Here is a 23,001-nt window from a genome sequence, read left to right on the forward strand (position 1 = left end):
GGGAGCTCACCTGGCCAGGCCCTCCTGAGCCAGCCACCCTGAGCTTCTGGCTATCCCTGGGGCTGGCAACTAGTATGCCAGCCTCAGGACTTTTGTGTCTGCCAGGAAAGCACCTCCCACCCTGCCCGAGCTGGGCAGGGACCATCTCACCTGCTCCAGCTCCAGGGAGTCTGTGGGCTGAGACCCCCTACTAGGTGGTTACCCGGGCTGGGGGCTCTGTTGCGGCTGGGTGGGGCTAGAAAAGGAAAGGTCTGGTCTCTGGGCTCGGTGGGGCCAGCAGAGGTCCCTGAGGGTGGCTTTAGGCAGGAGGGTCAGTCAGGAGAAGGCAGGTCCCCAGCTGCGTGCGGGCCCCTGGAGCCAGATCCGCTCCCACCACCCGGGGGGTAGGGGCAGAGGGCAGAGTCCAGACAGACACCATTGTGGAGGGGGAAGAGGAATTTTGCCCTTTGCCCTGTGGTACCTGCGGAATCTGGCACCCTGAGAACTCAAAACCCTGTTCACAAAATAAGCACAGGCAGGCACAAGTGAAACCACCCTGGGGTGAGAGTGCGAAGCCCAAGGCAGGAGGGACGTGGTGGGAGGAGGCGTGGGGCAGAGACACACCGCCGGCACCCAGCAGACCACACTTCCCGCGGCAGGCAGCCGCTCTCCCGAAAGGGTGTGTCGGGGGCGGGGCCCGAGTCCGCCCCGCCCTTCTCACCGGCCCCGCCCCCGTGCCCGCGAGCCCGGCCGAGAGCCTCGGAGCGCGCAGGATGCGCGGGGCTGCCGCGACCCTCCGCGGCAGGGCTAGGCCCCGGAGGCGGGCCTGGGTCGTCAGCACCGCCGCTCCGGGGAACCGCACAGGTGAGGGCCTGGGCCCTGCGCCCATTATACAGACAGGAAAGAGGAGGGGAGGGGGCACAGCCGGGTGCAGGGGTCGCAGCCGGAGGTCGGGAGGCACGGTCTGGGCTGCCTGAGGACTAGCCCTCCCTCCTACCCTCCGCGAGCTCGGCGGGCGCCCCAGCGGAACCGAAGCCGGACGCGAGCGGCCGAAACCAGGGGGCGGCTCCGTCTGGGGAGTGGGAACTGGCCTCACCTGGCGACGCGCCCCGGGGAGGAAAGAGCCCGCGCCCCCAGCGCAGGAGGCAGCGTCCTCAGGGGCTCGGTGACCCCCCAAGCTCAGGCTACGGAAGAAGGTGGGGCAAGCTTTTAACTTACTTTGAAGTGTTACAACAAAGTGCTAAGGAGGTTTCGCCTTCGGTGCGGGGTTCGAATGCGGCCCTTGCGTTCGTGTTTCAGAGTCTGAGCATTTTAGAAACAGAAACTAAACCGCAACCCTGCGTCTCAGATGTCCCGAAGGTCGTGGTCACCGCTCCCCAGGGGGCCTGGGCGCTGGGTTCTAGCCCTGTGCACAGGAGGAAGTAGAGGCCTGGAGGGTGGGGCTGGGTTAGGCCCAACCCGAGCCTGCAGTCCTGGAAAAGCGGCTAGGCCTGGCTCCTTTGCACAGGTGGAGAAACTGAGGGCCAGAGACTGCAGCGGTCTGCCGAGAGCAAGGCAGCGGCTCGCGGGTCCTAATGCGGTGCTAGGGTCAGGAGCCCTTTGCTCCCCCACTTGAGGAGGGCCGGCCGGCCGGCCGGCCTGCCTGCCTGCTGTCTGGGGGAGGGGAGTCTGAGGTCCCTCGCCCAAGGTCAGACCGAGGCCTGGGAGTGCCTGCCGGCTCTGACGTGTTTGCATACAAAGGCTGTTTGCACCGGAATCCCAGTGAAGGGTCTGTCACTGCACTGGCCACTGGGCGGGCCCCTTCTCAGTCACGTGCCCCACTGCGGTCCATCCCCCTGAGCACTGGCCAGGCACTGGACCCCTCTTCCTTGGAGTTTTGGGGCCCCCCGCTACTCCATGCCTCAGTTTCCCCTGTGTACTTGCCCCTAGGCTTGTGGGCAGGCCTCAGCAAGGGCCTTGGTCCTGCTGTAGGACAATCACTGCCCTGCCTCGGAGCCTCAGTTTCTCCCTGTGAGGCGAAGGAATGAGGCCGGGGTTTTGGGGGGCGTTTTCCCATCACCTAAAACGTAGCGACGTGGGTATGTGTTTCCCACAACCATGGAAGCGGGCTTCGTGGAGCAGATGGAATGAGGAGAGCCCTCCACACGGGCATCCCAAGGCCCGCGGTCTTCCTGGGTGAGGAGGCTGGCTTGTATGTTAAGCAGCCGGCCCGGGCCCTGCTTCCTGTGCCACTCCAGCCCTCCCTCACTTAGGGGGTTGTCCAGGAATAGAGTTCCAGTGGCTCCAGGTAGCCCCCATGACACCCCTGGAAGGGACCTGGAAGGGCAGCAGGAGGCCCAAGAGGTCAGGCAGGGCTTGCTCTGTGTGCCTCCTCTCTGCTCCATCCTTGCAGGCCCACCACCGAGCTGGGCCGAACCCATTTCACAGAGCAGTGAGGCCTCGCGGGAGCCTCTGTGAATCAGGGAGGGGAGGCTTGTGGGGCCCCTGAGGCCTGGCTGTGGTGTCCCGCAGGGTGCTGGCCGGGCACTTTGGTGGAGAAGGCACAGCTCCCTGGAGGCTGGAGACCCCAGGAACTCGGGGGCACACTCATCCGCAGTTCTGGCCTGGAGGCTCAGCCTGGGGGACCCAAGGCCACACCGCAGGCTCAGAGCCTTTGCCACCCTCCAGAGGGGGATGGGCTCGGAGAGGACAGGGGACTCGCCTGAGTACACAGTGTCCGGGCCACGCACTGTCCCAGCTGCTGGGGTCTTGCTTGGTGGTCCTGCTCCTTGAAGACCTGTGTGTGTGCAAGCTGCCCCTTTGACCTGGGAGAACTCCCTCGTAAGGGTTTCTGTTTCCCATCTGGGGAAACTGAGTGCTGGCCAGGGTCACACAGGGGCTCAGTGTCCAGGCCTGGTGAGGCTGGGTCCCCTCCGCTCCCAGAGGGAGCTCCCCGACAAGGTCAGGGTGCGGGGGCCGTGTGGGCGCCAGGAAGGAGGACAGAAGGGCCTGGCCTCTGGTCCAAGGTTCCAGATAAAAGATTAACAAGCAAGGATCATTCTGATTCTGCGGGCCTGCGGGCTGGAAGGGTGGGGGGCCCCACTCCGGTCAGACAAGCACTCCTCCATAGGTGAGGGTGAGGTGGGATGGGCAGAGATGTCTGGTGGGCTGAGGGCCCATGCGGGGTCGGTAGCATCCCCTGAGCCACAGGGTGGGTGTTGGGTGTGTTTTGTTTTAATTTATTTATTTGAAAGGCAGAACAGCAGCAAGAGTTACCCTCCATCTGCTTCTGTCCACTGGTTCACTCCCCGAATGGCTGCAACAGCCAGACCTGGGCCGGGCTGCAGCCAAGAGCCTGGAACTCCATTTGGGTCTCCCACATGGATGGCAGAGATCCAGTCAGGTGGGCCTTCTTCCACTGCTTTGCCAGGCACATTAGGGCAGGGAGCTGGATTGGAAGTGGTGCAGCCAGGACTCGAACTGGCACTCTGATATTGAATGCTGGTGTTGCAAGCAGCGGTTTAACCCCCTCTGTCTTAACGCCGGCCCCTTGTGTGGTTTTATTTCTTCTTTGCTTCAAAGTCATTGATTTAATTTTCCTGTTGATTTTTCCCTCTCCTTTAAGATTTATTTGAATAACGAATGCAGTTTAAAATGCCCCAGAGGCCAGTGCTATGGCATAGCAGGTTAAGCATCCTCCTGCAGCACCAGTGTCCCATGTGGGCGCCGGGTCGAGTTCCGGCTGCTCCACTTTCCATCTGACTTCCTGCTGTTAGCCTGGGAGAGCACTAGAGGATGGCCCAACTGTCTGGGCCCCTGCATCCACATGGGAGACACGGAAGAAGCTCCTGGCTTCAGATCGGCCACGTTTCAGCTGTTTGGGGAAGTGAACCAGCGGATGAAAGACCTCTATCTCTGTTTCTCCCTCTTTGTAACTCTGCCTCTCAAGTATATAAATAAATCTTTTTTAAAAAATGCCCCAGAGCTGAGTATGGAGGGTAGGGGTACAGGGCTGGGGTGTGTGCAGGGTCCAGTGTCCCTGGGGAAGTGAGACAGAGGGGCCTCCAGCATGGCTCCCCAACTCAAGAGCTAGGTGTTCCATGCACAGAAGGGAGCCCAGGGTGTTCATTAAGGGCACCAGGGGTGTTCTTGCTGGTTGTAAGCAGAAGAGGGACAGGTGGGATCTGCCTTGTAGGCACAAGCATGGGACAGGGTTGTCGGGATGTCAGAGCTGGGTGGTGCTGGACCTCGACTACACTGTGGGGTCAGCAAGGAGTGGCTGGGGGCCAAGGGGTCTGTCTGTGAGCCAGGCGGGCCTGGTTCTGTAGTCATTAGGGATGTGGTGGCTGGAGCCTGCCAGCCCTGCCCCCTAAGCCTTAGCGATTTTGCGAGACCTCCCTGGGTTGGGGTATGGCTAAACCTCTGTCGACTGTAGCCCCGGCACTGTGCCGCCCAGCTCTTCTTTGCTGTGAGTCCTATGGGAAGAACCATCTGGAGGGGACAGAGGGTCAGGCCCTCACATTTGACGCTGCCCTATTAGCTCAGGGCGTGGGCAGGCCTGTAGGTCTCAATTTGCTCATCTGGAAATGGGCTCAGCCCAGAGGAAGTATTTGCAGGAGACCCCATCTGGCCTGTGGAGTGGAAGTCCCCTGGATGCCATGGAGTGAGGGGTGGGGTCCTGGTGGATTTGAGGTCTTCTGAGCCCACAGGCCATGAGTTTGGGGACTAGGGTCCCCGAAGGGTCCTGGGGTACTTAGGATATAGTTTAGTTAATGTCCTGCTCGGGAGTGGTCTGTGTACCAGCCCCTGCTACTTGGTCTTTACAGGGCTGTTCCACTTCTTCTTCTTTTTTTTTTTTTTTTTAAGATTTATTTATCTGACAGAGTTACAGAGAGAGAGAGAGACAGAGAGATGTATCTGTCAGTTCACTCCCCCAGATGACTGCAATGGCTGGGGCTGGGCCAGGAGCCAGGAGCTTCTTCTGAGTCTCCCATGTGGGTAGCAGGGTCCCAAGGACTTGGACCATCTTTTGCTGCTTTTCTGTGCACATTAGCAGGGAGCTGGATTGGAAGTGGAGCAGCTGGGACTGACTAGCACCCATATTGGATCTAGGCACTGCAGGTGGTGGCTTAACCCGATAAACCACAATGGCAGCCCCAGCAATTTCACTTCTTACCCATCTCACAGATGGGGAAGTAGAGGCTGAGTGAAATGAGGAGTCTGGGCTTGGGACCTGCCACTGGAGAGCAGTGGGGTCAGGATCAGGCCCCAGAACCCCACAGCCAGCCTCATCTTCTTAACCTAGCCCCTTCCATTTCATTTTTAAAGTAAGAGCTGTCGCAACCATACCCCACATTAGGAATCGGGGCTCTCTGCCTCTTGTGAGCTGGTGACTGCCTGGAAATGCCGGGTCTGATTCTGGGACTACGTTTAAAGTAGCCATCACCCCCAATCCGAGCCCCCCAGGTTCCCACCCTCCCCCCAGCCAACCCTCTGCACACCTGGGTTATGCACTTACAGGACTGGCACTGGTGGTACTGGGCTTGTGCTCCAAATTGTTCTGCACTTTTATTTACATCTTTAATGGGGTGACACAGCCTGAGCCCACAGGTCTGTATGACAGTGCTGGCCCGGTCTTTGTGGGTAAAAGACTTAACCCTTCAAGCCCCACGTTTATGAGAGTCCCTAACTCGGCCGGGGCAGGCTCAGGGCATCGGGGGAGAGCTTGGTTCTGGGCTGTGGATGACGCTCCTGGGTGCAGCTGTCTGAGAACTAGGGCCCTCCCCCAGCGGAACCTGAGGCGACAGCTCAGGATGTGGCTGTTGACAGACGGAGAGCAAAGCGAGACGGAACCTCTCTGTGCCTCACCCACCCACTCAGGTCATCCACGCTGCTCTTTCTGAGATACACTTTGGGGAAGTCTAGTGGTTTCCTTGCTGGGGACGCCATCATTTCATCCAGTACCTCCCCCTACCCCTGCCTGCCTGGGGCAGCATTGACAGGTGCAGACACAGGGCGGGAAGGGACCAGGGTCCTGCTGGCTCCCCAGCTGGCCTGGCTGGCTGGGTGTGGGCAGGGTGATTCCAGCTGGGACTCACAGGCAGGTAGAAGAGCGGGCATCCCAGGCCAGCCCCATGTGGCTGGTGTGGCCAGTGTCGGGGCTGATTTACCGTGAGGTCAGCTCTGGGCCAACAGGGAGTCAACGTTTGTATAACCAAACATCCCCAGCTGGATTCTGCCTGTGATGCTTCCCCAGCCAGGCTTATCAGCTGTATCCATCGCTCCATTTCTTTACCCATCCCTCCAAGCATTTGTTTTCATCAGATTCCGCTTTTACTTTTAAAGGATGGGCTGTGGACTCAGCCAGGCACTGATGTGGGTGCCAGCAGAGGCCTGGAGTGCTCTCACCCCCGACTGACCGCCCGTTGCCCCTCCCCCGCAGTACTCCCCATCCTCTGGCTGAAGGGGCCCCCTCTCTGTGAAGGCCACCAAAACAGAAGAATGAGGAAGTGGAAGTCACAGCTCTAAATTGAGGAGCAGGAAGCGGTAGCGCCTGGCATCCTAGGGAGGGGCCACGTGGCTGCCCTGCCCCACGCCCACTACCCTGACCAGCAGGACAGTTCCTGTCCAGATGCCAGGACCCTGGAAAAGCCACGGGGGTGCCCTGCTTGTGACTCTCGCCTGTGAGGCCAGGCTGCCTGTCATCTGGTCGTTCGATGGCTCCTTCACTCACTCCTGCAGAGCTGGGGGTCATGCAGAGCTCAGACTTGGAAGCCTGGCTTTGCTTCCTGGATCACCCTGTGATCCTGTGCACCCTCACAGAGGCCAAACCAGAGGGGCCGCCCCATCTTGGACTTGAACCTCCAAAACCATGAGCCAAAGTAAGCTCTTTATGAAGTTAGACTGCCTCAGGTCTAACTTGACTGATACACTACAGGTGCAGGATATAGCCCAGGCCAGGGGTTTAGAGTTGTCTTCAGCAGAGAGGGGCCTCAGGCAGTGCTAGTTTTCTGCCCCTCTTCTGCAGGGTAGCACAGCCCCTCCCTGCTCTGCACACTGCCTGCCAGAAGGTGTTACTGTTCCCTGTATACCCTCACCAAGCTGGTGGGCTGGTATTTTAATCTTGACCCTGATAAGAGGGAAAAAATAGTACCTTAGATCTTAAATGTACATTTATTTTATTTTTTAAAGATTTTATTTATTAATTTGAGAGTAGAGTTACAGTGAGAGGGAGAGACAGAGGGAAAGGTCTTCTGTCCGATGGTTCACTCCCCAGTGGCTGCAACGGCCGGAGCTGCGCCGATCTGAAGCCAGGAGCCAGGAGCTTCCTCCCAGTCTCCCACACAGGTGCAGGGGCCCAAGGATTTGGGCCATCCTCTACTGCTTTCCCAGGCCACAGCAGAGAGCTGCATTGGAAGAGGAGCAGCCGGGACTAGAACCAGCGTCCATACCAAAGGGTGCATTTATTTAATTGAAAAATATTTCCCCAAGGTGAGGGGGGTGCATTTGGCTCAGTGAGTGCCCAGGTTCAAGTCCCTGCTCTGCTTCCAATCCTGCCTCTTGCTAATGCACACCCTGGGAGACAGCAGGTGATGGCTCAAGTGCTTGAGTCCCTGCCACCCAGGTGGGAAACTGGATTGAGTTCTGGGCTCCTGGTTTGGGCCTGGCCCAGCCCTGGCTATTGTGGGCATTTAGAGAATGAACCAGCAGATGGAAGATCTCTCTTGCTCACTCTCTGTTGCTCTGCCTTTCAAATTAAAAACAAACAAACAAACTATAATTCACATACTATACAATTCATCCATTTAAAGTGGCTCAGTGGGTAAAGCTGCCACCTGCAGTGCTGCATTCCATATGGGCACTTATTTGGGTCCCAGCTGCTCCACTTCTGATCCAGCTCTTTGCTATGGCCTAGGAAAGTAGTAGAGGATGGCTCAAATCCTTGGGCCCCTGCACCCACGTGGGAGACCTGGAAGAAGCTCCAGGCTCTTGGCTTCAGATGAGTGCAGCTCTGGCTGTTGCAGCCATTTAGGGAGTGAGCCAGTGGATGGAAGACTTCTCTCTGTCTGCCTTTCAAAAAGATAAATAAATAAATTTTTTTTAAAGTACACAGATCAATGACTTTCAGTGCATTCACAGACATGTGCAACTATCACCCTGGTCAAATTTAGAATATTTGCATTACCCCAAAAAAGACCCCAAACCCTTCAACAGTCACCTCTCCATTCTCCTTGCAACCAGCCTCTGACAGCCACTAATTTGCCCATGGTGGGTGTCTTATATAAATGGACTGGGGGGTCTCTATGACCAGTTTCCTTACTCAGTAGAATGTTTCCAAGGTTCGTCCGTGTCGTAGTGTGTCTTGGTGCTTCGTTCCTTTTTGTTGTCAGATAGTGTTCCATTTTTATTTATTTGAAAGGCAGAGAGAGGAAAAGATCTTCCATCTATCTGCTGGTTCACTTCCAAATGTCGACAACAACCAGAGCTGGATCAGGCCAAAGCCAGGAGCCAGGAACTCAATTCAGATCTCCCATGTGGGTGACAGGGACCCAACCACCTGAGTCGTCACCTGCTACCTCTCAGGGTGTGTATTGGCAGGAAGCTGAAATGGGAAGTGGAGCCAGGACTGGAGCCCAGGCTCTTTGACTTTTGATATGAGATGCATCAGATACCTTCCCCTTGTGGATGAGTTTTTGTGTGGACATGTGTTTTCCTTTCTCTTGGGTGTTTATCTAGGAGTTGAGTTACTGGATCGCAGGGCAGTTACGTGTAGGTATGAAAAACTGCTGGACCATTTTCCAAAGTCACTGCACCCTTTTACAATCCCACACGCAGCATATGAGGTTCCAGTTTCTCTTCATTCTCCCTAATACTTGTTATTGTCTGTCTTTTTGATGTATAGGTGACTGGCTGAAGTACTGCCTATTGTGACTTTGAAGGTTAACAGTGTCTTTTCATATGCTTATTGGCAGCTTTCAGAATGTCTAAAGAAGTATCCAGATCCTTTGCCCATTTTTAAATTTGTCTGTTATAGTTGGGGTATAATAATTCTGTTTTAAAGCTTATTTTATTTTTATTTATTTGAAATGCAGACAGAGAGAAAGATCTTCTATCCACTGATTTACTCCCCAGATATCTGTAACAGCCAGGGCTGGGCCAGGCTAAAGCCAGGAGGCCAGAACTCCATCCAGGACTCCCACTCATATCACCGCCACTTGCTGTCTCCCAGGGTGCACATGAGCATTGGAAGTAGAGGCAGGATTCGATCTCGGGCACCCAGATACAGGATGCAGGCATCTCAAGTAGTGGCTTAACCTAATGTCCTTGCAGTGCCCGCACCAAATGCAATCTAGATACAAGTCTCTTATCAGATATATGATTTACAAATATTTTCCCTATCAGTAGAGAGTAGTCTTTTCGCTTTATCGTGTGCTTTGAAGCACAAATGTTTTTAATTTTAATGAAGTCTAGTTCATTATTCTTATGTTTTGTCATAGCTAAGAAAGCATTGCCTAAGATCATAAAGATTAACCCCATGCTCTCTTCTGAGAGTTACAGCTTTAACTCCTAGAGTTAGATCTTTTTTTCATGAAGTGTTAAGCTTGTATGAGATGTAAGGTAGACGTTGCAATTTCATTCATTCTTTTACATGTAAGTATCCAGTTACCTGAGCAGCTGTTATTGAAAAACTGTTCTTTCTCATTGAATTGTCTTGGCAAAAATCAATTGATTGTAAATGTGGGCGTTTACAAAAAGAAAGAAGAAAAAGAATAAACCTGAGAGTTTATTTCTAGACTGTCAATTCTATTCCATTGTCTGTATGTCTGTCCTTAACGTTAGTACCACAGTGTTTTGACTACTGTAACTTATAACTTTGTAGTAGGTTTTGCAATTAGGAAATGTTTAGGCTATTCTAAAACCTTTGCATTTCTGTATGAGCTTTAAGGTTACCTTGTTCATTTCTACAAAGAAAGTCTGTATGTCTGTCCTTAACGTTAGTACCACAGTGTTTTGACTACTGTAACATAACTTTGTAGTAGGTTTTGCAATTAGGAAATGTTTAGGCTATTCTAAAACCTTTGCATTTCTGTATGAGCTTTAAGGTTACCTTGTTCATTTCTACAAAGAAAGTCTGTATGTCTGTCCTTAACGTTAGTACCACAGTGTTTTGACTACTGTAACTTATAACTTTGTAGTAGGTTTTGAAATTAGGAAGTGAGAATCCTCCAAGTTGGTCCTCTTGTTCAAGATTGTTTTGGCTATTCTAAATCCTTTGCATTTCCGTGTGAGCTTTAAGGTTACCTTGTCCATTTCCACAAGGAAAGCAGCCAAGATTCTCATAAGGATTCAGCGAGGTTGAAGGATAGAACAACATACAGGAATCAATTATATTTCTGTATGGTGACAATGAGCAAATCTGTAGATCAATTTGGAGAATATTTATTCATTTTCATTTTATTTGAAAGAGAGAGAGCAATCTTCCCTCTACTGATTTACTCCCCAGATGCCTGCAACAGGCCAGGCCAGGCGCTCCATCCTGGTCTCCCAGCTGGATGGCAGCGGTCCAAGCACCTGGACCATCATCTCCTGCCTTCCCAGGGGCATCAGCAGGAAGCTAATGGATTGGAAATGGAGCAGCTGAGACTCAAACCAGCGCTCCGGTATGGGGTTCCAGCCTTGCAAGGGGCAGCTTCACCCTCTGTACCACACCAGTACCTGCAGTTGATTTTTGTATTTTGTTCTTCTATCCTAAACCTTGCTTAACTTCTCAGTTCCAGCAGGTTTTAGAGGATTCTAAGGCTTCTCTATATGTAAAGTCATGTCATCTAATAGAGATAGTTTTACTTTTCCTTTCAGATTTAGATGTCTTTTCTTGCCTAATTTCCCTGCCTCGTGGTTTTTGAGCCATTTGTTTTACTTTTCTAATTTTCTGGTTTTTTGTTGTGATTTTTGTCATGTCATATAATTATAATAAGTGCTGTTGCTCCTCTCCCTCCCTCTTCCCCCCTCCCCATTCCCTCCCCCCTTCCTGGCTCCCAGTGATCCTTCATCTCCATGCACACTGCCATGGCCACATCTGCCACCCTCACCAGATGCCCAGACCACTGAGGCCACCTGAAAAAATTTCTTTTAAATTAAAAATAATTGGCCAATGCCGCAGCTCACTAGGCTAATCCTCCGCCTACGGCACCGGCACTCCAGGTTCTAGTCCCGGTCGGGGCGCCGGATTCTGTCCCGGTTGCCCCTCTTCCAGGCCAGCTCTCTGCTGTGGCCCGGGAGTGCAGTGGAGGATGGCCCAAGTGCTTGGGCCCTGCACCCCATGGGAGACCAGGAGGAAGCACCTGGCTCCTGGCTTCAGATCTCTCTGTCTCTCTCTCTCACTTTCTGTAACTCTACCTGTCAAAATAATAATAATAATAGTAAGTGCTGTGTATCTAGAAGAGACTAGACCTTTGTTACATGTATCTGCGCTCTACTTCCTGTTCTGCCCTAAATTAGCAGTCTTCAAACCCAGGGCCAGTGCTCCTCCATCAGTGGGCATTCGTGCAGGTCGGCCTCCTCCTCTGAGCCTCGGTTTCCCCCACTGCAGTGATGGTGATCTCTTCCCTGCTCTTCTCTTGGCATGGTGATGAGTGTCACGTGAGTGAGGAACCTGGGTGGTGCCTGGCGGGGAGGGGGGCGGGGCTTACCGTGCTGAAATGCCCAGGGCAGAGTGCCCAGCAGGAGCGGTCAGGGGGCCTGGCTGGTGCCTGTCAATGCCCTGGGTCCTGAGGAGGCAGGGCCGTAGTGGTTGGGGACAGGGAGGCCTGACACCTTGGAGCCTCAGCGTGCCCTCTGGGTGGGCTGATGAGGTCAGAGGTGGGGAGCTGTCCGCCTGCACAGAGGCAGAGCCTGCTCGCAGCCCGCCCACCTCGTCACTCCTGGATGGCCATGAATAGATCTGGGGGCGCTCTTCAGCCCTACCGCAGACACTTTGGATATTCAGAGCCCACAGCATCTGTGGGTCACTTGGTTGTGGATTTAGAGAGAGTCCAGGGAAGTTTGAAGATTTGGGCCCCAAGAAGCTGAATGACGGAGAGCACAGGAATGAAAATTAAAGTTGGAGCGGGGGATGCAATGCAGTGAGATTGAGGAAATGGAAAGCTTGACTGGCTCCGAGAGCGGCCAGACATCCATGCCTGGTGCCTGGGGGACAGTCCTGGATGGACAGAGGACAGGATCACAGTGGGTCACAGTGGGCTGGAGCGGAACGAGGGGGTCCGTCAGACTGCATGCCCCAAGCCTACATCTCCACTACCTTGTCTTTGCAGGCACAAAGCCAGCAGGTGCTCCTCTGAAATGAGCTGCCTGGCACTCAGTCTTTGCCTCAGCACACTTTGGGCACCAGCACAACCTGCTCTGCCTATACAGTCAGTGCTCGGAAATCAGAAACACCAGGGGCCAGCTTTGTGGTGCAGCAGTTTAAGGTGCCACTTGCGATGCCGGTATCCCATATCGGTGTGCGTGTTTGTGTCCCGGCTGCTCTGCTTCCGGTCCGTCTCTCTGCCAATGCACCTGGGAAGGCAGGGGAAGACAGCCCCAGTACCTGGGCCCCTGCCACCCACATGGGAGACTCAGATGGAGATCCTGGCTTCAGCCTGGCCCAGCCCCAGCCATTACAGCCATTTAGGGAGTGAGTCAGTGGCTGGAAGATCTCTCTGTCTCTCTTCTTCCTTCTCTGTTGCTCTGCCTTCTGAATAAATAAAATAAATACTTTTTAAAAAGGCAGAAATTGCAGGAAGGCAGAAGGAAAAGCCCCTTGTACACGGGCACCAGGAGATCTGCTGGGCTTAGCAGGGTCATGGTGCGCCCTGAACCACAGGATGCAACTCCAGTGCCTGTCTGTGGGGACAGCAGAGCAAACTGGGGGCCTCCCACCCAGCTGAGCCCTCAAGGAGCAGCTGCCGTGGTACACGGAGCCTGAGGAAGCTGAAGAGGAAAAGGTTATTTGGAGACTCGAGTCCAGGGTCCCATTGGTTTGGCATCTGATGAGGCTGGAGAGGATGGCAGTGGTGGAGTGTGTTGAGGGTCACATGGCGAAGCAGGGAGCAGAGTGACCAGGCTGGGCCCCTCTCAGTCTTTAGAGCCAGTCCTCTCACAAGGGGACGCCCCCAGTGACCTAAGGACCTCCCACCAGGCCCGCCTGCTAATCGTTTAACAGTGCATTAGTTTCCACCCTCTTGGGACCATTAACTGGCTTTGAAAGTCCTGCGTGAATTCGGGAGACAGACCCTACTGAGTGTGTGGGAGGAAGTTACACTGATTCTGGATTTCTGCCCTGCCAGTGGATGAGCTGTGTGACCTCAGCAAGTGGCATCCCCCTTCCCCAGTTTGCTTCTCCGTCTACTAGGGATATGGCCGGCGGGTTGATGTGCAGACTAATGAGCTAGCAAGTCTCTTCTAAGTGCCAGCTGCTGTCATTATGGTTCTGTAAAAAGTCTAGTGATTGGGGCAGGTGTTTAGCCTGGCTCTTAAGACTCCTCCACCCCACATCAGGGTGCCTGGTTTGATACCCAGCTCTGGTTCCTGACTCCAACTTCATGCGAATGCAGAGCCTGGGAGGCAGTGGTAATAGCAGCAGTGATTGGGTTCCTGCGGCCCACGTGGGAAACCCGGAGTGAGCTCCTGGCTTCAGGCTTCAGGCTGGCCCAGCTCCGGCCTTTGTGGGTATTTGGGGAGCGAACCAGCTGATGAGAGACCTCTTTCTGTCGAATGAATAATAAGAATCCATACGATTGCCACAGCATCCATCTGGAGCTCCTCTCTGTGTCGTTACTGAAGGAGAACAAGCGCAGTGCAACCACTGTAGGCACTGTGTCTGGAGGCAGCTTGGTGAGAAATCGCTGCCTACTGCCAGAGCCATGGCCGTTCCCACCCTTTCACTGCCATGTGGCTGTGGGGCACACGTCCCGTGTGGAAGTCTTGGAGGCAGGCTCTTACTTCCTTTGGCTAAAATCTCAGGTATGTGTGCGGCCTAAAGCCCTTAGGTTATCTTTAGTCTTTGCCACAGGGATGAGGGCTTACTAGAATTACTGTTTCTTTATTACTATGTACTTTTCCATGTCAGCGATTTATGTCTTTTTTTTTTAAGATTTTATTTATTTTATTTGAGAGGTAGAGTTACAAACAGTGAGAGGGAAAGACAGAGAGAATGGTCTTCCATCTGCTGGTTCACTCCCCAAATGGCTGCAACAGCAGGAGCTGTGGCAATCCGAAGCCAGGAGCCAGGTGCTTCCTCCCGGTCTCCCATGCAGGTGCAAGGGCCCAAGGACTTGGGCCATCTTCTATTGCTCTCCCAGGCCATAACAGAGAGCTGGATCGGAAGTAGAGCAGCTGGAACCAGAACCAGAGCCCATATGGGATGCCGGCGCTGCAGGCAGAGGATTAACCTACTGTGCCACGACGCCGGCCCCGATTTGTGTCTCTTATGTGAATGACTCGTTCATATGTTAGTCCTTTTTTTTTTTTTTTCATTTTTATGTTTTATTTGGAAATGTTTGCACCACAACAGTGAAACTGAAGTTTTGAGACAATAGGTATCATTATTTTAGGCAGCATTAGTTTGTTGTAAGAGACATGGAAATGATTTAGGTGATGGAAGAATTCAGAACCTCAGTGGAACGGGCAGATTCATGAGATGCCACTCCAGTGGAGATTTCAGTCTACGTCTTTTCCAGAATGTCACCATCTCTAAATAAAAAACAGTCCCTGTTGTCTGGAACCACTTCAGTGTGTCTGGGTCCTGGAAGAACACTCTGTCCACCTTCCCCACCCACTGGTTGAATCTCTCCACCCTCTGCTTTAGAATCCGATCCCACAGCTCGCACTGTGCCTCGCTACGCTTGTCCTTGAGATTTTTCTGGGAGCGTAATGCCTCCTTGGGTTACGGTTTCCACGGCACTCCTCTCAGCCAATGCCTGGTCAAGCAGGGAAGAAGCCTTCTAAGTGCTTGTCCGCTCGGCTCCCACACAGCCACTTGGAGAGACCCACAGTGTGACCCTCAGGATGTGGGAAAGCCATGGTTTGGTTTGGTTTGGTTTGGTTTGGTTTTTAAATGTGGATGTCCAGCTCTTACTGGGGTGTAAGACCTCTTTATATGTCAAGGGCATATAAAGAAACTTTTCCATGCTTTCCACGTGGCTTTCTGCAGTTTTTATTTTATTTTTTTCATTTGAGCTGATGTTTGCTTTTCAGTTACTAGGAGTAAGGAGTTCTCACCTTTTACCTGAATGCGGTCAGATCTTCTTCCTTGCTCTCTGCCTTTGGAGCTGTGTCTAATAATAACTCTGTCTTTGCTCTCACTATCTTCTACTGTGCTTCTTTCTGCAACGCTGCTATCCTCACGGGATCCAGATGTGCTGTGTCCCAGCATCTGGATGCCTCTGTGACCTTCTCCGGAGCCTCCTGTGGTCTTTGGGGTGACCCCCTGCCTGCTCCGACAAGCAGCAGCCCCAAGCTGGGCCAGTACCTCCCTGCACCCTGCACACCGTCCCACGTGCTCAGCTGCAACCACCCCTCGGGGCACCCTGCACAGCCACAAGCTGAGCCCGTATTTAGGGTCCTGCTCCCAGCACAGTGGTCCCTGTGAGCTCCCCGTCTAAATGTCCACTTGAATACTTGCTGCTGGATCCCAGGCCTGGCTCTGCCACTGTCGGGCCCCTCGCCTCCAAGAGGTGATCGGTGCAGTTTGAGCTGGTACTTTGTCATCTCTCTTTCTCTCTCTTAAATTTTATTTGGAAGGCAGAGTTACACAGAAAGAAGGAGAGAGGGAAAGAGAGAAGTCTTCTATCTACTGGTTCACTCCCCAAGTGGCCTCGATGGTCAGGGCTGGGCCAGGCCAAAGTCAGGAACCATGAACTCATCCGGTTCTCCTAAGTGGGTGGAGGGGCCCAGGCCATTAACAGGGAGCTGGATTGGAGCTGGAGCAGCTGGAATACAAACTGGTACCCACGTGGAATTTTGGCATCGACATATGGTGGCTGAACCTGCTGTGCCACAATGCTGCCCCCCCCCTTTTAAAGATTTTGTTTGTGTGTTTGTTTTCATTTAAAAGGCAAAGTGCCATAGGAAGAGAGAAAGAGAGAGATCTTCCATCTGCCGGTTCACGTTAGAATGGCCAGGCCGAAGCCAGGAGCCTGAAAGTCCAGCTGGGTCTCCCACGCAGGTGCAGGAGTCCAAGGACTTGGTCAGTCTTCCACTGCTTTCCTAGGCCATAGCAGAGAGCTGGGTCAGAAGTGGAGCAGCCATGACTTGAACCAACCCGCGCTCATATGGGATGCTGGTGCCGCAGGTGGCGGCTTTACCAGCCAAGCCACGCTGCTGGCCTCTTATGCCAAGAATTCTAAGCACTGAAGACAGATGGCCTGGTGTCCTTGACCCTGGAGCCTGGGGGAAGAGACAGTTTTCTGGTTGAATTTGTCATGCAGGTTGTGGAAGGGTTGATGAGACAGCTCCTATTGAGTGCCGTGTACGGCAGTTTCCAGAAGGAGACCTGTGTGTTACATTGCTGTGTTCTGTGCATGCACAGGGCCCCAGGTCTGAGCACTGTGGTGGTGCTGGGAGCCTGCAAAGTGCTGCCACCCTCAGGGAGTCTCTGAGAACAAGGGCCTCTGGTAGGATCAGGTCCCAGGGGGCACAGACTCCAAGGTGCAGCTGTCACCCTCAGGAGGGCCAGCCAGGCCCCACCCAGTGTGGCCAAGGGTGGTGGCAGCTGTGTTCCAGGCAGTGGTGATGGCGTGAGGGCCCAAGACCAGGCCTTGGTGCCCAAGGAGGGGGTCTCAGACACTTACCGCATTGCCCCTCGTGCACCATTGCCAGAAGGTGGGCCTGTGGTCCCTGGGATATGCAGCTTTGTTCTGGATGCTATGTCCAGCCAGGAAGCGGGGCCTGGGGCACAGGAGGCGTGTCCACTGTTGGGGGAGAATCCACGGTGTTGCTCAGATTGGAGTCCAGGGCCCTTTTTCCCAGAACCTCCCTCAGCATCTGGTTTTTAGCATGTGGCAGAGGTCACGTGGCAGATGTGTGCTGAGTGTGCGTTGACCCCAGTGCAGGCATTTGCCGCCTTTTGCTCCTCCCTGGAACATGATCTGAGAAGGCGTTAGGCCCGAGAAGGGTTGTGCCAGCTTGGGGCCTTCGGAGAACCCAGGCAGCAGGCCTGGCAAGTCCTTACCAGCACTGTCCACCGTCATCTGCTCCCATTAGGGTTTCAGGGGTGGGGGCCTATGAATTCCTAACTCCAAACTCCCTGTCACAGCTTCTCCAGTTTGCCACTCTGCTAGCTCCTGCACACCCTGCAAAACCCTGCTCAAAAGTTCCCTTCTTGGGGAGAGTCTTCCCAGATAGCGCCCATCCCCAAATGCAGTTTGCACAGACCTCTGCCTCAGCCACCAGTGCCCGGCAGCCTCCTCTAGGGAATGGGCTCCCCAAGGCTGGCGGGTCGGGCGAGCCACACGCGGGAACTGGTGGTGTCTCCTTCACAGCCATGCCGCTGCAGGAGACCCTAGGCTTCAAGGTGGCGGTGATCGCCTCCATCGTGAGCTGCGCCATCATCCTGCTCATGTCCGTGGCCTTCCTCACCTGCTGCCTCCTTAAGTGCATGAAGAGGAGCGAGCAGCGGCGCTCGGACAGGTACGTGGCCTCGCCCCAGGAGGGGCCTGCTGCTGGCATGGGTGGAGTGGGCAGAGGCTCCCCAGGAACCCCAGCACTGCCCACAGCGCTCCCGCACCTGCCCCCGGCTGCCCTGGGCCTCCCCAGTTAGGAAGGGAGGTCAGCAAATGAAGCAGTGTGCTGCCGGTCACGGCGAGGGGGCGGGACCCAGGCTTCCAGGGCGCTTGGCCGGGCAGTGGGCACACTGAGGACTGCGCATGCGTGAGACTCTGCCGTGCCAGTGAACTTCGGGGTTATGCAGGTGCTCCCACGCCTCAAGGGGGCTCCACTTCCCTGTGGCCCCCAGCGTGGGTTAAATGCAGCCCCTGGGGGACATCTGGCCCATGTGGGACTTCGTCCCCACAGTGGCTTCAGCTTTTTGTTACTTGTTTTTTTAATCGTGGTAGAACACATAGAAGTACCCTTTAGCCATCCGCAGCGTGGCGCTCACTGCACGCACAGTGTGGTGCAGCCGGCAGAGGTGAGCTCGAGGGGAACACGACCCCGCTGCCACTGCAGACTTCAGGAGACACTGCGACCCCAGGCCCGGCACACCCACCGGTGGCGCTCTCAGGGGTCTGGCAGCCACCACCCGCGCCAGGGAGCACACAGGTGCCTCCACGCCTGCGGCTAGGGACGCGTGCGTGCGTGCGTGCGTGCGTGCTCAGGGCCCTCCCTCCTGACTCCCCTCAGGACGGCCCAGCTGTGGCACCAGCTGAGAGGCGAAGACCTGGAGACGGTGCAGGCCGCCTACCTGGGCCTCAAGGGCCTCAACTTCAACAACAGCAGCAGTGGCCCCGGGAGCCGGCGCGCTCAGGCGCACGACAACCACAGCTTTACCACGTGAGCGGGGCCGGCGCGGGGCGCGCAGGTCGGGGACGGAGGCACCATGACCTTGGTCGTTCTGTTGCGATTCTGACCTTCCTTCCGGCCAGCTCGCTGGGTTTTCTTCTCTTTCTTTCCATTTCGTCTTGTTGAACTCGCGGATGTTTCTTCTGGTTCTGGGACAGTCTCACTGATACGCAGAAGTAGAGGGAGCAACGTCAGGGATCCCCTGCCCCCTGCCTCCCGGCTCAGTCACGGCGCTGCCCTGCGGGCTTTCCACGGGCCCCAGGGAGCAGGTGTCCCGCCTTGCACGGGCGTTCCAGGCCGGAGGCCTCCATCTGTGCGGGACCTGAGGCCAGCACTGCTCTGGGAGCCCCACCCCTGGAGGTGGGTGAGGGTCCTGATCCCAGTGCTGCCCAGATCCTTCCCCCTCAGTCCACGAGACGTGTGGCATGTCTCAGTTTCCCCACCTGTCATGTAAGAACCACAGGAGTGCTCACCCCCTCCCCGCCCCGTGAGGTCTGTTGTGGTGTGTGTCTCTGGTCCCCACTCGGGACACAGCTCAGGGAGGACTGGCCCCTGGGGTCACTGTTGCTCTTGTCCTCGTGTGGATGAGGACACAGGAACACAGGAAGTGTGGCCTGTGTTGTCCTGTGTACCTGAGAGACGTGCTGGGGCCGGCCAGCGCCTGCAGGAAAGGAATCCTCCTTCCTGTGAGCTCGCCTGGAGCGCCAAGTGCACATCGGGTCAGCGAGGCTGCAGTGGACACGCCTCCCGCAGCCTTTTCCCACCCATCGCTCACCAGCCTGGCCTGAGGCCCTCGCAGTCTCGTTCTTGACAGCTACCTGTCTCGGTCACCGCAGACTGGGTGAGCCGTGAAGGAAGCGGGTTTGCGTGGCTCACAGCTCTGCTCCGTGGAAGGGCCGTGTCTGGCCGTGGCCTTGCTGGCAGAGCGGGGAGGCTGTGCAGGGCATGTGCATACACGTGTGTGTGCATGTGTGTGAAGTGTGCACGTGTGTGTGTGTGTGTGTGTGCACAAGCACAGGAGTGGGATGCACCCGTGTGCATTTCTCCTCTGCTGTCGATCCAGTCATGGCCCCCCGCCCCATGATGACCTCATCTATTTATTGCCTCCCAAAGACCCCTCCCTGCCCCCAAAAACCACAGGCTTTATCTCTCACTGTGGGATCACGTCTCCACGCAGAAGGGATGCTCACATCAAGTGCAAACCACAGCACGTCCTGTTACTCCAAATGCTCCTAGATCCATTCCCACCTCCCCTAGGGACCCATCAGGCTGTGGGGAATGTCTTTGGGCTTAAAGCTATTGTTTGTTTCTTTTCTCCCTTTTAGAAAACTGATTTACTTGAAATGCAGACAGACATACAGAGGTCTCCAATCCAGTGATTCAGTCCCCAGATACCCACGATGGTTGGGGCTGGGCCAGGCCAGAGTAGGGAACACAGTTCAGGTCTCCCATGTGAATGACAGGGACCTAGCCACTTGCCCCGTCACCTGCTGCCTCCCAGGGTGCGCATTAGCAGGAAGCTGGGATCGGAGAACAAAGCCAGGACTGAAACCCACACGCTCTGGGCGTCCCGAGCAGCATCTTCACGCTGTACCAAATGCCCACCCGTTTGTTTTCCGAGACGGCGTCTTTGGTGGGAGCCTGGGAAGGAACCGTGTAGGCCAGAGTCTGAACGTAGCCATAGCCCAGGTCTCCGTCCAGGAGCTCAGGGCAAGCTAGTTCAGCTGCCTCTCTGCAGCGGCCGCGTGGGCTCTGCGTGTCCTGACCCTCTTACTTCCCGCTCGCCTGTGCAGCAGGTGTAAGTGCCACACATAGTCTCGTGGCCAATTCTGTGGCTCAAGTTGACGAGGGACGTTTTCTCCACACCCGGGCTCCCGGTGGCATCGCTGGTGGTAGCTGTTTGTTGGCTCTTCTGGGTTAACCCATTAACGTTTTCCTCCTGAAGACTGGGGCTCCCTGTGAGTTAGGGGAGAGCCCGGCGCACAAAGTGGCTGCAAGTATTTTTATCCACCCTTTTTTCTTTTTTATACTTTTTTTTTTTTTTTTTTTTGACAGGCAGAGTGGACAGTGAGAGAGAGAGACAGAGAGAAAGGTCTTCCTTTGCCGTTGGTTCACCCTCCAATGGCCGCCGCGGCCAGCACGCTGCGGCCGGCGCACCGCGCTGATCCGATGGCAGGAGCCAGGAGCCAGGTGCTTTTCCTGGTCTCCCATGGGGTGCAAGGCCCAAGCACCTGGGCCATCCTCCACTGCACTCCGTGGCCACAGCAGAGAGCTGGACTGGAAGAGGGGCAACCGGGACAGAATCCGGCGCCCCGACCGGGACTAGAACCCGGTGTGCTGGCGCCGCTAGGTGGAGGATTAGCCTAGTGAGCCGCGGCGCCGGCACCCTTCCTTTTTTCTAATTCGGCTCCTGCATGTCCTTTGTGTGTAGTCACGCATCCTGGGCTACGTTGCCTCTCTGACCCCTCTCCCCGTTACAGAACTGTGGCTGGGCTCACCTGTGTCGCCACTGAGGCCAAGAGCAGGTGGGACGGGGGTGCTTGGCAGAGCCCTCCCGGAGCTCACTCTCACATGGGGAACCCCACCCAGCACTCAGCTCGGGGTGTGGCTGGGACTCAGAGGCTGTGGCTCCACCCTCGGCTGCACAGTGCCCGCCCCGAAGGCAAGGTGCTGGCTGCCCAGTGGGTCATAGGTTGTCCTTTGGGAGGTAAGGTTTGCCCTTGACCTCGCTCCTCTTTCCTGAGCCCCCCCCAGCAGTGTGCAGGGCACAGTCCCAGGCTCTTGCAAACCTCCGCTCTTCACCTTTGCGAGGGCCCTGCTTTCACCCGGCTTTGCCGGTGAAGAACTGCGTGGGCCGTGACCCACGGTCACCAGTCACAGCAAGGCTGGGCCTGACCGCAGGCCATCTGGCTGCTCAGCTGCCTGCCAAGCTGCCTCCCTTCTCCATCAGTGAATGGACTTCTCCCTTTCTCTCCTCTCCACAGACCCTTTTACTTGTTCGCTGAATGGACAGGTCATTTCTCGATTCTCATCCCTAGAGTTTTTTCTGAGAATTAGATGTGGGTAGAGTAGTGGTCTGGGAAGGCTTCCTGGAGGTGGTGATACCTGAAGTGAAGGCACTGGGAGAACCCGCATGGGGTGGGGGTCCAGAGTGGCCAGGTAGCCTTGTGTGAGAAAGCCTGCGGTGGGATGGAGACAGGGTCTGATGAGCCTGAGGAATGCATTAGGTTTGTGTTTGGAGGCTGAGAGAATCCTGAGGCTGTTCAAGGGGGTGGTCTGGCCCCAGGCCACCAAAAAGGGCAGGGCCGGCAGGAGGGAAGCATCCTCCTCCTTGGACACTCCTGGTCCCTGTGCTGTCCCCGGGAGGTGCACAGACCTGGCCCAGCAGCGGGCTCCTGGAGGTTTACATACCCTCTGAATAAGCCCAGGCAGCCCCTTCCTGCCCCTCAGCATCGGGAGCCTGGGCCCCCCATCCCGGGGGTGAGGGCCCTGAGGCCCAGTCGGCAGCAGGACCTTGGGGAAGAGATGCACTGGGCCCCCAGCCTTCGTGGCAGGGGTCTGCCTGGGCCCCTGGGCAGGGTGCCTTTCTCCCTTCCCCCAGCTCATGCCTTTTCTCCCCACAGAGAGCTCGAGGGCATCAGAGCCCTGGACGGAGTGACCTGCAGCGTGGACAAGGGCCCCTGGAGCCCCTCCAGCAGCCCCCACACCTGCGTGATGGTGCACACAGAGAACCCAGGGCAGACCCTCCCCGCGCCTGGGCCAACCACAGCACACTTCCCGGGATGACCACAGTGCCAAGGCCAGCGTCACCATCCACGCCGGGAGAGCCAGGCTGGCCACCCAGCTGATCACCCGCAGCTCAACACGTGTCCGGAAATCAGCCTTGGGTTGCCCAGATGCTGAGGGCGGGGACCCAGTGGGGCGGGCTCTGTCCTGAGGCTGCCCAGCTACAGCGATTTTACAGTGGCTCGTTTTCAAAGCACGTTGGGGTTAGCACAGAGGCGCCGTCTCCCTCCAACCAGGGTTCCTTTAAAGAGGCTGGGAGACGTCTTGAGCAGATCTAGTTTTACACAGTAGACTAAGAAAAGAGCAATAAACTTCCTTTCAGCAACTACAGACGGCGACCTTGGCCTCTTCCTTGGCAGGACGTGCCGCCCAGGAGCTGGAGACCCACGGAGGGCTCCACACACCCGGTCTGTAAGTGCTCGGGAATACAGAGGTGACGGTCACTGACCCAGCTGACCACCCCTGTAACAGAGCCGCCCGTGGTGGTGTGAAAGTACATCGCTCGTTATTCCCTGGGCGCTCCGGGTCTGCAGGGCCCTGCTGGGCAGTCGTCACTTGCGGTCTCTCCCATGGTATCAGCCGTCAGCCCGTGACTCACACTCGGGTCCTGTTGGAGCTGGGCCACGCACAGGTCTGGCCTTGTGCCTGGCTGCCAGGAAGGACCTCAGGCGTCTTGCCGCCTGTGTGGCCTGGGCCTCCTCACGACATGGGCGTTTCCAA

General features: G+C 55.8%; 1 protein-coding gene and 1 pseudogene across 2 annotated transcripts; one reads left to right on the plus strand and one right to left on the minus strand.

Moving 5' to 3' along the window:
* The first annotated feature begins 685 nt into the window (after nucleotides 1–685).
* SUSD3 (sushi domain containing 3) lies at nucleotides 686–22,611 on the plus strand. Of its 2 annotated transcripts, none has more exons than XM_008256949.4 (4): nucleotides 686–843; nucleotides 17,478–17,625; nucleotides 18,337–18,486; nucleotides 22,119–22,611. In XM_008256949.4, exons 1-4 carry the CDS (start codon nucleotides 753–755, stop codon nucleotides 22,279–22,281), a joined length of 552 nt encoding a protein of 183 aa, XP_008255171.2. In that variant the 5' UTR covers nucleotides 686–752; the 3' UTR covers nucleotides 22,282–22,611. The 2 variants fall into 2 exon arrangements, with proteins under 2 accessions (XP_008255171.2, XP_051702890.2); XM_051846930.2 differs by lacking the exon at nucleotides 686–843 and adding an exon at nucleotides 11,458–11,598.
* On the minus strand, nucleotides 14,661–16,809 carry LOC138847665 (10 kDa heat shock protein, mitochondrial pseudogene; annotated as a pseudogene).
* Nucleotides 22,612–23,001: the final 390 nt, after the last annotated feature.

Source organism: Oryctolagus cuniculus, chromosome 1 (genome assembly GCF_964237555.1).
Source record: "Oryctolagus cuniculus chromosome 1, mOryCun1.1, whole genome shotgun sequence".
NCBI classification, from domain to species: Eukaryota; Metazoa; Chordata; class Mammalia; order Lagomorpha; family Leporidae; genus Oryctolagus; species Oryctolagus cuniculus.

Excerpts from the sequence above, each read along its gene's own strand:
- SUSD3 (XM_008256949.4), top strand. The coding sequence starts at position 753 with ATGCGCGGGGCTGCCGCGACCCTCCGCGGCAGGGCTAGGCCCCGGAGG. Across the intron at positions 17,626-18,336 it reads GAGCAGCGGCGCTCGGACAG|GACGGCCCAGCTGTGGCACC; the intron begins GTACGTGGCCTC and ends GACTCCCCTCAG. Across the intron at positions 18,487-22,118 it reads GACAACCACAGCTTTACCAC|AGAGCTCGAGGGCATCAGAG; the intron begins GTGAGCGGGGCC and ends TTCTCCCCACAG.